Here is a 16,245-nt window from a genome sequence, read left to right as displayed (position 1 = left end):
ATCTTGTCTGTCCATAACTGTTTGCATGTCTGTCCATTTAGATTACAGGCTCCCCAAAGGGAGGGACTATTTTTGCCTTGCTTTGTATCACCAATGCTTAGTGTAGCACTTCACACAGAGTGAACCTTTCATAAAATGCTGGTAGCCTAATCCCAGGGCAAGAGTCCCTGCTACAGGCAGAACCAGTGACAGTCTGGGCTAAGTCAGCTACAGCATGATACTAAAAAGGTGAAGCTCATGGGTGCTAGTATTCTGTGGGCAAGTAAGCTACACTCAGCTTGATTGCAGAAAGACATGTCTCTAAATCCCAGACATCTTTCCAGTTAAAATCGATCACTGGGTCAATATTCCACTTGGGATTAGGCATGAAGAACTCCACAGGATTCAGTGGGTTCTGACTACTGAAAAAATTCAGTTAATTTTACTTTCACAAAGTATACCATGGGTGTTAAAATGCTCTAGACACACAGCCCAAACACTGATAACAAAAACTGAGATTTCCATATTTTCAAGAATCATAAACTTTACTGTTTCTTTTCCATCATTTGGCACATATCCAAGGCACATTAGAAAATTAGCAGAAATCATAAATTATTTTTTTAGAAAAATATACACAAACCCCTCCCATCTACAAGCACACAAGTGTTTCCAATAGCATGCATGAACCATTTTTTTTTAAATAGTAAAAAGGTATCTGAAAACACACTCCAGACAATCCCGAAAGTCTGGGGCCCTAGACAAGTTATTGACAGCATACATTAAAAAACTAAATAAAACCAATATTTTCTTTAGAAATTTAAAAAGAAATGAATGTGAATATGGCAATGATTCCTTAAATCAAAATCACATTAACCTGGTCTATGACATGTTCACAGAAGTTTAATCAAAAGCCTGTTAGGAAAGAGATGCCAGATCTAAACTTTAATTTTAGTGGCCATCCTTGAAGTGTGGCATTTGAGGAAGAGTATCTTAACTAAGAGAAGTGTTTCCATGAATATGCAAGTTCTCACTGCTACACAGGCGCATATGTGAAGAGGACCAAATTATCTGTATATCTTACTAGAAAAAGCATTACACCTAGCTTTTTTCATATTTATTTGTAGGACAAACAATATACCTTTACTAAAAATAAATGCATTTAGTTGTGATTTGGTTATCCTTGTGTTGCTTTGCAAAGGAGTTGGGGTTCGTTTTTTTTTTTTAATTTTGCTTTCTTCATTCAAATGTTACCTTTTTGTACAGCATCTTCAGAGTCTTGTGAAGACTAACTGCTTTATTCGGCTTATTGCAGCATAGAGAATTTGAATTTATAAAGTTTGCTATGTTACACTTAAACACTACATTGGTTCAAAACCTTTCAGTAGAAGAGGTCATTAAAAGCTCTCCCTTTAACCAAAGGAAACAAATATTTAAACCCAGGGCAGGGCTTAAAAGATTCAGAAACCACTGCTTTGTGCTGTGCTTTTCAAGTGCTTTAACTTCGAAAGAGAAGCCAAAAAAGAGGGAATATTTTTCTGGCTATATTCTTTACATTAATCTTGCCCTGCTTCAGTCTGCCACAAAACAGTTCCATGAAGAACTTTCTGAAAATAGGTTCCAGCTCTAAAGTACAAACCTTGCAACAGCTTTCTGTTGAAGGCTTATTCTTCCAAGCCAGTTTTGAAGGTGCGATCCTAAGTCTTGTTTTAAATATCAGCAACATTATCTTGATAGTTCTTTACTTTTTTGGCAGCAAATGAACAATTCTTTGTGACTGCTAAGAGTCTTCAGAGGGTAAAACACTTGGCTTTTCAAGAGCTGCTAAGTCACTACTAGAGGCCATTTCTGGGTCCTGTGATACAAGAGCTTCATTGACTGTGTGCCTCCGCTGCATTCGCTTAGTTCTGTGCACCATCTGTGTCCCTGTGCCCATCACCAGTTTGCTGTTATTTTCTTCATCAGGAGTCTCAGATCTGCTCTGCTCCAGTGGATCATCTTCTAACTTGACTTTATTATCTCTCAGAACTGCTTCCTAGAGAAAGAATGAAGAGAGGAAAAGACCATTATGAGGGGTTCTTTCAGTGCCTCTACTGAGAATAAGTAGAATGTCTCTCTTCTGAGAGTTTCACTATATCATCTGTAAACTTACTTGTCCTCAAACACCATCTCTCTGAGTGAGGTTTACTGGTAAAAAAGAGGGATTCTGTCTATTTTTTTAGTGTATGAGAAATCAGAGCTAGAAATAGGTTGAAATAGGATATATAATTTCTATTTAATGTTAGTAAAAACAACTAACTTTTTGAAACTCACAGGGGAAACATTATCAATTTTAATTTTCATTGTCAATATCCCAAATGTAGTGTCACTGACAGAGAAAAGTGATTCTGAGACAGCACCACAATCTCACATTTCAGTCATTGGTAGGTTGGGCCATAGTTTTCAAATCAGAACATTTAAGTCATGATGTTAAGAAATTTTAGTGACATATCCAACTCGTATGAAGCTAGTGGCTGAATCCATTGATCTGAAGGTTTTTTTTTTCTTTTCCAGATTTATTAGTATATTAAGTAAATGTTTGTATGTAGCAATCAGCTTAAATTTTTCAAGGTCCCATGAATTTCTTCCACTAGGTGTGACCTTACATCTGCTCATTTTTAAGTAATAATAAGGAAAATAATGAAAATACAGATTGTCATGCCACCAAAAATTCTAATTTTCACTATGAAATTGAACATTCTTATGTTGCACTGACAGAGAATAATAGAATAAATAATGAGTTACAAGAAAAATAGTTCATCTCTACTATTGAATTAAGAGGGTGTGACTATGAAATCTCTGGGTTGATAAAATACATAAGCCCCTCACTACAGCTCTGCTTTTAACATTTGGCAACTGAACACAGTTAAATTAAACTTGACAACTCACTTGACTCAAAAAGTCATCATCAAAATTGGGGACACTTCTGTCTCTTGTTATGGTTTCACGTGAAGTTTTTGCCCTAAAATACAGGTAAAATAAAGTTATAAAAGTAAGTACATCAAAGAGCCATGTGAAACAGCATCAGTTGATCACAAGGTGGCAGCATTTGAATGAACAAAAATTATTCATGTATATTTTTAATGGTTCAAATTGCATTTTTCCATCTTCAAATAAAATTTTAAACTGTACAACAAAAAAAGCAAATGCCAAGTTGAATTTTTTTTTAAAACTTACTTAAACCGATTAATTGAATGAACAAACTGAAATCTTCTGCTTAAGGTATCATCTGCTGGTCCATGTTGCCTTGAATTCACTGTAGGTAAAGAAAGAACTAATATTTGAATACTGCCAAGGTTTTTAGGAATTTTTTTTAAAAATCATAGCTAAGATTAAATTTTCTTTGACAAATTAAATGTTGGGGGGTTTTTTTGCAAGAGTATTTAAGCTGCGTTATTTATCATAATGAACTTCACTTATTTCTATCTAAATGCCTTCCCTATTGGTTGCATTTTTTAAGCCAACTGAGAGGGCAGTAAGTGTAAAAATAGTAGGACAATGCTTAAATATAAAAGATAATATGCAAGGGACAGTACTGAATTCTACTCATTTCCATGAGTTTGGTTTTTAAAGAAGAACTAAAGTTTGTGATACTAACTGAAAACAACTCTCGATCTACTGTGTTATTGTATTACAATTATGGAAAAGAAATATAATCACTATTAATAACAGTAAGAGTTAACATTTACACAGAACTTACTATGTGCCAAAGACTAAGCTAAAGTAGGTGCTTTAATTATTCTCTCAGTTTCAAATGAGGAAACTGAGAGACAGAAGAAGTGATTTCCCCAGCTGAAGTGTCTGAGGCCGACTTTGTTCTTCCTGACTCTGGCAGCATTATACCTTTCACCACTCTATCCACTGCACTACCTAGCTGCCCTAGCTGCTGGGATTTGTGTTATGGCACAAATACCAAAAACCAATGTACACACTTTATAAAATCCTTCCATCAACCACGAAATAAAATCAAGTACAGAGAAACATCTTTTTTATCCTCAAATCTGATGCTGACAACTGAGCCTAAATTAAAAACAAAAAAAAAATCCCTCATCTGCCTATACTTTATCTCCTTTTCCATTAAGAGGGAGCAATTAGCTATTTTGCATTATCATCCATATGCATTCAAGCAAAATGTTTTAGGTGGCACCTGCCCAGGCCACAGATCAATGCATATGCCTGGCACAATCCCAAAGAACACCCACAAAGCAGATTGCAGTTTGTAATAAGAAACTTTAATGGAAACTTTCCCACATCAGATTCTAAGAAACCAAAAAATTTTAGGTTCCAATTAAGATGGTATTATTTGTTAAATTACTGATTGTCAATTACTATTTACAAATTAAATTAAGTACTTACTACTAATAATTAAAAGGTATCCAATATCTAGGCAACCAGATACTAGGAACTAAGAACATTTGCTTTCATTTTTTAAAACTACATTATGAAAAACAAAGCCTTAAATTCAGCTTCTTGGAGAATATTAATCTTAGGTACACTCAAGAGCATCTTGGAGCTTTGACATTTAATACTTGTGTGACAACATCAAGTCACTTCTATTCTTTATCTGCAAAATGGGAACAATAGTATTTGTCCTACCTACCTCCTTGTGAGGAAAAAATAAGACAGAGATATGAAACTGCTTTAGTGATCTGTAAAACACACTCTTTGTATGATTATGGGCTGACCTTTAGATGGTAATCTCTTTCTCTCTCCTTTTCTGCATAACAGCCACTTGAGGCCTTCCACCTGCCCCTTATCATTACAGTTTAGATACAATCTCACATTTACACAAAAAAGACAGGAAAGAGAAAACATTCCTTTTTAGCCTAGTATAATTGAGTATCGAAGTGAAAAAAACTTACACTTTTTCCTGATCTTAACAGCAGCATGTTCTTCACCATCTGTTTCTGTAGCATCTTCTGACATTGCAACACATCTGGGTACTGTCTGCAACAATTCCATGATCTCTGTATTCTACAAATTCAAAGAGGGCAATGGTGATTTAACAATTATTTTTATAATTTTTCATGGTAACACACTGGTCAGTGATTTTCAACCTATATGCAAGGGAGCTACCTAGAAATGTTAACTCAAAACAAAGATTCAGGTGGCCAGCCAGCCAAAGAAGCTCACTGCCCACCCTTGTTCTTCAACAATGTATGTGAACAAACCAGCTACATAGCACACTTGAAAAATTACTAGCACTGACTTTTTCATTATTAACTTATTGTCATAAGTATCACACAGAATTCTGGTTAATAATATAAGAAAGCTAGTCTGATTTCAGCCTAATAGTAGTCTAGTCATACACCAAAGAGTCCTCTTCATTAAGTGACCTTGTTCTTTTAAATATAGCTTCACAATTCACATTCCAGTTCCATGCCACAGGTAAGAAGATACATTTAGGCAAGGGCTACTGTCTGTAGCATGGCCAGTAGATGTTGTATGACTCTGAGTGGAAGTCTGACCCTTGACTGAGTGCCGAGATGGATATGCCAAAAAAGGAAAGTTGCTCCTACCCCTTTTTATAAAAAAACCTACCAGTAACACCTCTCTAGGCAAGATCAAGATGTAAGGTTTTAATTTTGCCAATGAAATGATCACTAGCATATCTCTTAACTCATTATCTCTACGTGTTGGTGAGGAGCCTGGAATGTTCGAACCAGAAATGCTAATAGACAGTCTTAGCCTCCAGCCCTGCCCCTGAATCAACATTCTCTGGGTCACTCCAGACCAGATCAGAATCCGCACCTTAAACTCATCCAGTAGCTTGTGGAAAGCAGCACAGTCCATCATACCCCTGGGTGGGAGCTGCTATTGTTGGAAACATACAGAACTCTCCCTGAGCACACTTACTCAGGACCTCTGTAAGGCACTGTGTTAGATGGCCACTGGAGGGGAAACATGGAATAGAACACATCACGGCTTCCAGGGGAGAACAGCATCCATAGGAAGAAGACGAAGCTGGAGGGTCACAGAGACTCCCTGTGGCAGAGGCTTTCCCTAACACCATTTCAGCCAATCACAGCCATCTGAAGGAAGTCAGCTCTATTCTAGACCAGAGGAATTCAAGTGGACATGAAGACATTAGTTCTTAGGACATCTTCACCTACCTGTTCAGCACAGTCCAGAGGTGTACACTGCCTCTTATTCCTAACATGAACCGATGCTCCATGGAGCAGCAGGAGTTCCACCAGGATGGTATGATGTCCTATCACAGCTTCATGCAATGCTGTGTTGCCCCTGTTGTTAGAAGCATTAAGAGAGGCACCATGCTGGAAAGAGAAAAACTTTCATCAGAGTCTATCCTGAAATAGTGGCACAAATTGTGCTGATTATTGCATTATAAAGGCTATCCAGTAGATCCACTCAGAAGGGAGGATGTTATTCAAACATGAAAGAACCATCAAAGAACTGAACCATACACATCCAGCACAGCACAAAGCCTTGCACCCCAGGCATCAAGCCACCAACTTTATTGTGCATATGAAAACTCAAAGAAGTGAATACATTCCCTTTGCAACTTGTATTTTAGTACTAAGGGGAACAGAGAAATCTAACCCTGTACTGCACAGGTCTAGAGGACAACTAAAAAAAAGTGCCCATTTCCCTCCCCAGAGCTAGTGTGATGCCTTAAGCCTCCCCATATATAAAAATAAAGTGCCAGCTCCAAGAACTATAGCTACTCAGCTAAAAATGAAGATTGCTGCTAGTGCTGAACTACTGTTCACATGGTAGGGTCACAAAATATCTTACTTTAAATCTGGCCTCAGAAAAGCTAACCTGTTTTGAGGTTTTTCTTACTTCCAGTAATAAAGCAGCTGTTTCATGATGACCATTCAGACAAGCATAAATGAGGGGAGTGTTGCCACTTGAATCCTTTGTATTTTGCTTTGCACCAAAGTCCATTAGGCTCTTTACCACCTATTCCAATAGAAGAAAGACATTTAGCTTTAATGTAATTAAGTCAAATAAATTAGACTAATAAAATCAATAGCTTTTTAAAATTCACAGGCTACCAAAAATTCTTAAAATCAGATGCTTGTATTTCATCATCACTCTTTCAGTAACAAAGTTATCCCTTCCAAATCATGACTTTCCCCATCACAGTTTCAATATATCATGGATTGGCATAAGAAATTAAATGGGAATTTGGAGGGAATTTTGTGGAAACCACAGATAAACATCTGCTAAGGCCAGAAAACAACAGAAAGAAAAAGTTTAGAAGCGCAGACATGCATAATTAATCCAAAATTTACAATAAAATATGGTAAATAATCCATAAAAGAAAAAGGAAAAAAATTTATTTATTCACTGATTTGAAGGGAAGGCCAAAAAGTTTTGCATGTATTTTCTAGATCATGGGGGTACCAAACTCCCAAACTCCTGATGTGGAAGGTATAACTGTATATGAGTGAATCTCTAGGATCCCATGGCAAAATGTCCATAGTTCATGCAAATTATCATTTATAAAAACTAACTGTTTGCTTTGGCAACTGCTGCTCCTAGCATTGTAGTTGAATGAAGAAAAGGAATAGGTCAGTCCAACTCAAACTGTGGCTTGTGTCTGGGTTCAGACCCTTCACAATCCTGATCTAGTCTCCTGGGATTAAATCTAATCGAAAGCCTTTCTTTTTGCTTTTAATGGCTATCATTGATTGCAAGTGCTCAAAGCACAACTGTATAAAAGTACATAAAAGCTTCTTTAGCTCTAAGATAGTCTCCAAGGACTTAGCCAAACTATACGTAACTACAATCCTGAGAGAGGGGTCTAATTTGCAAAAGCTGTAAATTAGCATTGCCATGAAGACTTTAAAAGTCTGTCCACACCACCCAAAGCTATGGATTCTTAGTGAGGATAATGCCTTGGGCTTATTTAGTCCAGAGCATGAGTGGAATACTGTGGAGGTAAAGCTCTTCCTCACAAAGCCCAACTCCCTTCCTTGCTACCCCTTCTCTAGCACTCCCAGAAGCCACACAAGTAAAGGGAAAAGTTCAATTAAAAAAAGAAAAAAAGTAACACTGTGTATTTGAACCCATGCACACAAAAGGACTAAGTTTCTAAGTCTCAGATGCAAAATGCTGTGGCCTCATAGAACATGTACATTTAACCATCCAGAATGGCTTATATCCAATATAAATACTTTCCCAATGAGTGGGGAAGAATGATGGCTCTCCTAAGCCCTCCATCCTCTCCGCTGAGGCCATTCGCACCAAATTCCTCCTTCTCTCCTTTCTTCTTCATTTACTATTGATAGTGTGCCTTCTGCCACAACTTTGGCTTTCACCCTTGTCTCATCCCACTCTCCATCTAATGTCTCCTTTAACAGATGGCCCTCTGCATCATCCCCACTTTTTCATTTATTTTCAACCTTTCCTTCTCTACTGGTTCCCATTCTACTGCCTACAAACATATCCATGTCTCCCCTATTCTCAAAAAATCCTCACTTAAGGGCAGCAAGGTGGCTCAGTAGATAGAGCACCAGGTCTGGAGTTGGAAGACCTGAGGTTCAAATCTGGCCTCAGACACTTCCTACTTGTATGACCCTGGGCAAGTCACTTAACCTCAACTACCTAGCCCTTACCACTCTTCTCTCTCAGACTTGATACAAAGACAGAAAGTAAAGGTTTAAAAAAATCCTCACTTTGATGCTTTAATTCCCACTGTCCTCCTAAATGTCTTCTGTCCTTTGTGGCTAAACTCCTAGGAATGACTATCTACAAGAAATGCCTCCACTTTCTCTTTTTTTTTAAACCCTTCTCTTAGAATTAGTACTGTGTATTAAGGGTTAGATAATGGGGATTAACTGGCTTGCCCAGGGTCACACAGCTAAGAAGGAAATGCCAGATTTGAACCCAGACCTGTCATCTCCAGGCCTGGCTTCCTAACCACTGAGCCACCCTGCTGCCCTTTGTCCTCTTCTTAACCCATTATAATCCAGCTTCCAACCAAAAGAAATACTGGACTAGGATTACTATTAGTAACATGGGCCATCAACTACAGATCAAGAGTGGGCTACCTGAGAGTGTCCCTTCTGGCAGGCAAGATGAAGTGGGGTAGCCCGATTAACATTCTTGGCATCCACATTGGCACCATGTTTCAAAAGGAGGGAGACAAGATCAGTTCGACCATGCAGCACAGCCACATGCAGTGCAGTGAAGCCATCCTGATTGGTAACATTCACTTCAAGTCCATTGACAGGAATCCTTTCAAGCTTCTTTAAAGATGCGAAGACAGAGAGAAGGAAGGAAAAAATATAATCGTGTGAGAACATGTGCATGGAAGAGCCAACACTGATTCCTCATCGTGGCTCTTAGGATAATCTGGGGTGTCAATGGGTTTTGGTCCACATATCCCTAATTCCCAAAGTCAGCTCATTATTTTTCTACTTGCAAGGATGTCGAATTTAAAATGTCAGTGCAAAAAAACAAAACATTCCTCTATATTGTCTGATACATGCTAGTCTCATTTTTAGCAAAGTTATCAAAAAATTCCACCCTAATTTATAAAAATAATGCTATCTATCTCCAGAGAAAGAACTGTTGGAATAGAAGTGCAGAAGAAAACATGATTTATCACTTGTTTATTTGGATATATGATTTGGGGTTTTGGTTTTAAAAGATGACTATTACAAAAATGAACAATATGGAAATAAGGTTTTGAGTGATAATACACATAAAACCCAGTGGAATTGCTTGTCAACTATGGGAAGGGGAAGGGAAGAGGGGAGGGAGACAACATGAATCATGTAACCATGGAAAACTTATACTGGAATAAAATTTTAAAAAAGTTTTTAATTCCACCCTAGTCATTCCTTTTTTGCAAGTAGTTATACTGAGAATTATTAATCTTTTTTGTATTGAGAATCACTGATCCATAAAAAAAAAAGGAAGTTAGGAAATCAATCAAGGGAATCAAAGGCCAAATAAAAATAAAATGCAAACAACAAAGTTCTAAGAAACAAACAAACAAAAGTTTATTTGTTGTAGAGCTGTTGTTTGCCTAGGGGTTGGGAAAAAGGGTGAGATACTCCCAGTACACAGAGCAGAACTTCTCTTATTTACCAATGGGGATTGAGGAGGCCATTCAGGGACTGAGTTTGAAGGCTCTTCCCATTATAGGGGCCTGCTGCCCTGGAGCCTACAGCTAGTCTGCCCCAAGTCATCACAACTCTCTTCATGATCACCAAACACCCAGGGAACTTTGGATCTAATGTCCATATTTTAGAGGCATTTCATCCATCCGGCTTCAGACAATCACACAAGAAACGAAGCAATGTCTCACTCTTCTATCACCATCAATGGACCAGGCACCAAGCATGTCTCTCAATAAATGCAAGACCAGAATCTCCTCTGGGAATCAGACCAGACCATTCACTACTAGGACCTCATCTAAGAGTAGGACCTCAGGTCAAACCAGGAACCAAGTTACTTTGTCTTCTGTAATCTCCTTAAATCTTGTCAGGTTAAGAATTCACTTTAGTCATAGTGACAAAAGATACTTGAACTGGTTCTCTATTTTTAAAAATAATTTAACCTCTAATATTCAGGTTATATTTATTGTGTATAAGATGTTATTGGTATAAGATATTAGTCTAAACATAACAGGTGTTTCAGTTTTTAAAGCACTTCTTGTCAAATAGGACATTTTTTAAATTAGGTAACTTATATTTGTAAGCTTATTGGCACATTGGGTTATTGATTTCAATTATTTCTGATTCTTCCTTATCAACTCCATGGACCTACTTTTCTATTTTTTTAGTCAGTGCCAGACAATTTTATTACTGCTTTGTAATATACTTTTAGGTCTAAAATTGTTATTAGTTCTATTCCTATTGTTTTCCATTGGTTTATCTTGATATTCTAGGTTTTTGTTCCTCTAAATAAATTTTGTTATTTTGCTAGCTCTGTAAAGTAGCTTCTTGGTGGTTTTGATTGATATTTCATTAAATCATAAATTAATTTCATTAGTACTTTAATTTTTATCATATGATATAACCTATTGACATAGCCATATGACATAAATATTCCTCCAGTTATTTAATTGTTCTTAATTTCTTTGAGAGGCACTTTATCTATTTAAGTGTGATCCAGTCGATTAATTCTGCAGACAATTTATTCATTTTGTTATTTAGAATGAAATTTCCTTTTTTTTATTAATCCTTGCTTAATGTGATTACTGATGTAGAAATGTTGTTGATTTTTGAGGGTTTATTTTGTATCTGGCTACTTTACTGAAGCTACGGTGGCAAGCTATTTTCTTTGCTGATTCTCTAGAATTTTCTAGGTAAATCATGCCATCAGCAAATAGGGATAGTTTTGTCTCTTCCCTGCTTATTTTTATGCCTTTATTTTCCTTCTCTTGTCCTATTTCTATAACAATGTCAAATAATAGTGGGTTCTCTGGTGTTTGAGACAGAACATATTAACGAATGGGGTGATCATCATGGGATCCTTTAGGACTGAAACCTCAATCAAAGTGTATTTCCTTGACCATGGCCAACAAATTCTCACTTCCTCTTGTCCTAATCCCATAGAATCACTAGCTGTCTAGGCAAAAAACATTCTTGTCTTATCTCTGCCCTTTTGAGTTCCTATCCATACTCTACCTCCCCCTTCATCTGGAACTCACATTCTATCATTAACACACTACTCTTTACCTGAGACTTCTTCCTCTCATATGCCTCCCATCTCCTTTTGCTCAGAGAAACCTGACTCCCCAATCTGCCTCAGATACACTAGTTCAGCAAGAGCTGTTTCAGATACTTCTTCCACCATCATTCAGCAACCTTCTTCCTTTGAAGGTCAGTCTATTTGTTGATCTCATTCTATCCAGATCCTTGCTGTAGTCCTCCATCAATATAAAGCCAATTCTATTTCCTTTCTCAAGAAGTTTAGTACATGGCTCACAGCATTCTCTACCCTTATCCCTGCCTGAATCCTTGGCACTTCAGTATACTCTCTTGCCTTTTTTTTTTTAATCTATATTTTGAGGAAAGGGAATATCCCCTCCCCCTTTTTTGTCTTTGTTTCCTGAGTATTTAGCATGGTGTTTGCATATATTAAATATCTGATAACAAATGCCTGTTGAACTGAATTGTTTAAGTGAATTGAGAGATAAATAGGGTAAACACATGATAAAAACAAAAATTTTTAAATTTCATATTAGAAACAATTAAGGAAAGGAAGAAGAAAGAAAAGAAGTAGGAAAAAAGGAAATGAAAACAATTACAAAAAAGGAAGAAGACACACATAACTGGTATGGGTTTGGGGATGAGGACAGATTATGAAGTTTCTACTGAAGCTTTAGCAACTTAAGTAATTATTGAAAGTACTTATCACACACTAATGCATTGCTGGCAGAACTATTAAATACTATACCTATTCTGGAAAGCAATTTGAAATTATGCAAATAAAATGACTAACAGGTCCATTTTCTTTCAACTAGACTTCATTACTGGGTTTATACTGCAAGGAAGCCACACATAAGAAAGTCTTCATATACATCAAAATATTCAGATCAGCAATTTTTATGATTAGTCAAGTAAAAAATCAGGAACAAAGTAGATATCCACCACTTGAGGAATGACTAAAACTAATACATACTCTAAAAATTATGTATATGGTTAATATGGAGAAAAATAGAAAGATCTATATAAACTGATGCAGAGTAAAGCAGACCCTACTTCCTCTTTTCTTTCTTCTTCCTTTTCTTAAATGTTCCTAATATAAAATTTTTTAATGTTTTTTAAATTATAAAGATTTAAATATGACTCAAATGAGGAGTTATGAGAGGACACCTCCAACCTACCCCTTTGTGGAGGTGGGAAGTTCAAAGGTGTTACACATTGCACATTTTCAGATTTTTTCAATGTATCAATCAGTGGTGCTGACTTTTTTTTTCCTCTTTAAAAAATACTAATTGTTATAGATGGCTCTCTGGGAGGAGTATCTCCAGAATACATCAATAAAAGATTATTTTAACAACAACAAAAAAAAAGAAAGAATTTGTCATGTCCTTCAATTCATTTGGATAAGGCACTTCAGAGCATTATTTTTATCCTTAGAGAAATTGATTGGCCAATTCAACCACAGAAGTTTACTAGAGGTAAAATATTTTCTGATGGTATGTGAAATCAAAGGTTGGTGCAAGAGTTTCTCCACACCTATTTTACCTGCATGTTCCTATGAAGTTGCATAAAAATGAATCATTTAATATGCATGAGGGAAAATGAAAATAAGTCAGAGGTAAAATTTTCTGTAAACAATGATTTGGCAATAATAATCATTACTTAATTAATTCATTACATCTGGCTTGTATATACTATGTTTGCTAAAAATGGAGCATTGGTGTAAGTAAAATAAGAGAAAAACATTCCTTCCAAAATAGCATCAACAGCACTGATGAAACAAATACAAGTTGCCTGTGAAAAGAATATCAAGGAAGGAAGTATACTCATAATCCAGTCCAAATTAAGAATTTTCCCAGAGAAAATGTTTAATGTAATGAAACTGCTCAACCAGCATCCCAGACCTTAAAATAGTAACAACAGCTAGTACTTAACACCATGTTTTAAATTTGTAAAGTACTTTAACCTATGTTATCTCAATTGGTCCTCATGTAATCTCTATAAGGTAGATATTATCTCCATTTAACAGTTAAGGAAACTGACGCTGAGAGAGCGTAAGTGATTTGCCCAGGGCTGCAGAACTAGTAAGCATGTAACTCAGGATTTGTACTCAGGACTCTAATCAGTGCACCACTTAGCAGCATCCAAATAAGTCTTGTACTCTACAAAATAATTCCTCATAAGGATTTGGGGTTTATATGTCTGTTATGGTGATAGCATCAAAATTTTTTTAAAATAGCTTTTCAGAAACTCTTCTTTGAAGCCTCCTTGAAAACTCTTTATAAACCATACTATAAAACAGATCTCATTCCATTCCAGTCACACCTCATTTTTTTTAAATAATAAAGATGATATTATCCAGTTTGATTATGCAAGTCACCAGATTACTTCAGATTGCCTCTGGGCTATTTCCAAAAACCAAACCTACCCTCAAAAGATGAAGACTGGCAACATTTAAAAGAACATGTTGCGTGTTTTGACAATTCTGAAAAAGAAATCCAAGAAGCACTGGTGCAATGGATCGAAAGTTAAGAAGGCATGACTCCTGCCCACTAATCCAGGATGGATCCTCTGATAGGACAACATAGACTGAATCTTTAAGTTCTCATGTTTACTGTTAAAAACTCAGCATGAATTAACAGTTGCACTTTGTATGTAAGGGGGCTGGAGCAGGTATCAGTAGTAGCTGTACCACCTACTACACTGTTCTTGTCTCTATCTTACTAAGCAGTTCACTCAAAAGGAAGAATGGCTGAGATAAGAATGTCCAAGGCTGTTTTCAAAGGCATTAATTATAAACTCCTTTGCCCCTGCTCAGCTAAATCTCCTCCATCTTCAGACTGGCACATTTCTAAAGGAGACCACTCCCATAAGGAAAAAGACACTGGGTAGAATTAGTAAACATATACATAGAAGGACTGACTTTCTTATCCTCCAGAAAGAGCCAAACCTTTTGCCGTGGAGCACACTTTGGACACTGGCATAAGGGGTGACAAAATTCAAGGTTTGCTGTTCTGGCAATATCCTCTCCATCTTCTAAATCTTCATCTATCCATTCCAAGAGATATCGTACCTGGCATCAGTTAAAGAGGAAAAAAAGCTTTCACTTGGTATATCAGAAATTTAAAATAAGAGTTTACTTCTTTTGTAACTGAATTCACTTATAAACACACACACAGATACACAAATAATATTGCTCACAAGGCCACTGATGTCAGCACATACAACTCCCCAAACACCAAAAGCAAGTTATCATGTCCTGCTGCTTTACCAAGATTTCACAAATTACTTTCATTCAAGCCCTACTAAATTCTTTTAGTGCTGATTTAAAGAGATTAAGGTGCTGTTAGTTCTAGGTCATACCAATGCAACTCCTAGTTTCCCTATAGAAAGTGACAAAGAGATGACAGGAATACTTAAATATGACTGCTTCAAAAACCTAGAGCTCACAGAAACTTTTTTTTAAGAGCCACACAAAACAAAGTATAGCCGGATGAGTCAATAGGAAAAGTGTATTCTAGGTAACATCTTGCTTTGCCATAGACTATCTTTATGACAAATCATTTTTCTTGAGTTCATTTTTTCCTACATAAAAAGAAAGGATTGGATTAGATGCTCCCTTCAAGTATTGTCTTTATAAATAGCCCACAGATTAGTTTTGCTTAAGAGTGCAAAAAAAAAAAAAAGATACAGAACAAAGCAAATATATCCCCAGGTACAATCAGTGATGGTATCTGTTGAGCAAAGATGACTCAATTAGGCCTTCCGGATCCATGATCTCTCTACCACCTATGCTCTCACAATTGCTAATATTTTACTTTTAGTAACTCTGGGTTAAGTCATGGAAGATCCCCATTTGCATAAAACTTAGATGAGGAGGTCACATAAAATTAATTCAATTTCTCAGATAAGCTAACAATTATGCCCACCAAAAAAATGTTAGGGAACAACCTGCAGGTGGCAAGATGAATGGGAGGATGAAGGGATTAGTGAGAAAATGAGCAACAGGCCACTAATGTTAGAGAAAAGGATGCAAAGGCAAAGGAAGTTTTACCTAGTTTACATTTCTTCTGGATCAACATTCCAAAATGACAAATGAATGAACAGTGAACACTGAGGCACTGCTGTTATCTTATGCTATACAATCAACACTTGAAGGTGGCTGGAGTAGCAATTTCAAAGTTCCCTGTAGCATTTTGGGACATCCTGAAGAAAGGCACTCTATTCACTCAATTGTCTGACTCATTCAACATTAAGCTATGTCATCAGCCAGGCAAAAACACCCATTTGGAGGCTATTCTCAATGCTCCTTGCAAAGGATAAGAGTTTTATAATTCTAATGGATTGACAAAGGACTTCAAGCAAAAGTTAATAACCTTTTAAATAGATACAGCTATAAACACCCACCTGGAACCATTATAATTGGATCTTACAAAAGAATGCCTATCAACTCATGGCCACAATGATTAGTAAAAAGAATCTAAATAAAAATGAAACATAATATATAAAAATAATTTTTAAAGAAAAAATAACTCTAAAACTCTACTGTATTACTTACCTACAGCTCCTACTTCTATAATACACCCTATGCAATAAGCCA

At 36.4% G+C, this 16,245-nt stretch overlaps 1 protein-coding gene across 10 annotated transcripts in view; it reads right to left on the bottom strand.

Moving 5' to 3' along the window:
• Positions 1–503: 503 nt before the first annotated feature.
• Positions 504–16,245, bottom strand: part of ANKRD27 (ankyrin repeat domain 27) — a 94,624-nt gene continuing 78,882 nt past the window's right edge. For 6 of the 10 annotated variants that reach the window (XM_007474784.3, XM_056812212.1, XM_007474785.3 and 3 more), the window contains 8 exons: positions 14,596–14,718; positions 9,036–9,233; positions 6,799–6,939; positions 6,129–6,290; positions 4,878–4,989; positions 3,193–3,271; positions 2,905–2,977; positions 504–2,011 (listed from right to left, as the gene is read on the bottom strand). In XM_007474784.3, the coding sequence (XP_007474846.2) occupies positions 1,757–2,011; positions 2,905–2,977; positions 3,193–3,271; positions 4,878–4,989; positions 6,129–6,290; positions 6,799–6,939; positions 9,036–9,233; positions 14,596–14,718 (1,143 nt within the window). In that variant the 3' untranslated portion in view covers positions 504–1,756. The remainder of the gene's footprint in view (positions 2,012–2,904; positions 2,978–3,192; positions 3,272–4,877; positions 4,990–6,128; positions 6,291–6,798; positions 6,940–9,035; positions 9,234–14,595; positions 14,719–16,245) is intronic. The other 4 variants (XM_001367714.4, XM_056812213.1, XM_007474786.3 and 1 more) reach the window with 3 other exon arrangements.

Source organism: Monodelphis domestica, chromosome 1 (genome assembly GCF_027887165.1).
Source record: "Monodelphis domestica isolate mMonDom1 chromosome 1, mMonDom1.pri, whole genome shotgun sequence".
In the NCBI taxonomy this organism is placed as follows: domain Eukaryota; kingdom Metazoa; phylum Chordata; class Mammalia; order Didelphimorphia; family Didelphidae; genus Monodelphis; species Monodelphis domestica.
This window is presented reverse-complemented; position numbering and strand designations above follow the sequence as displayed.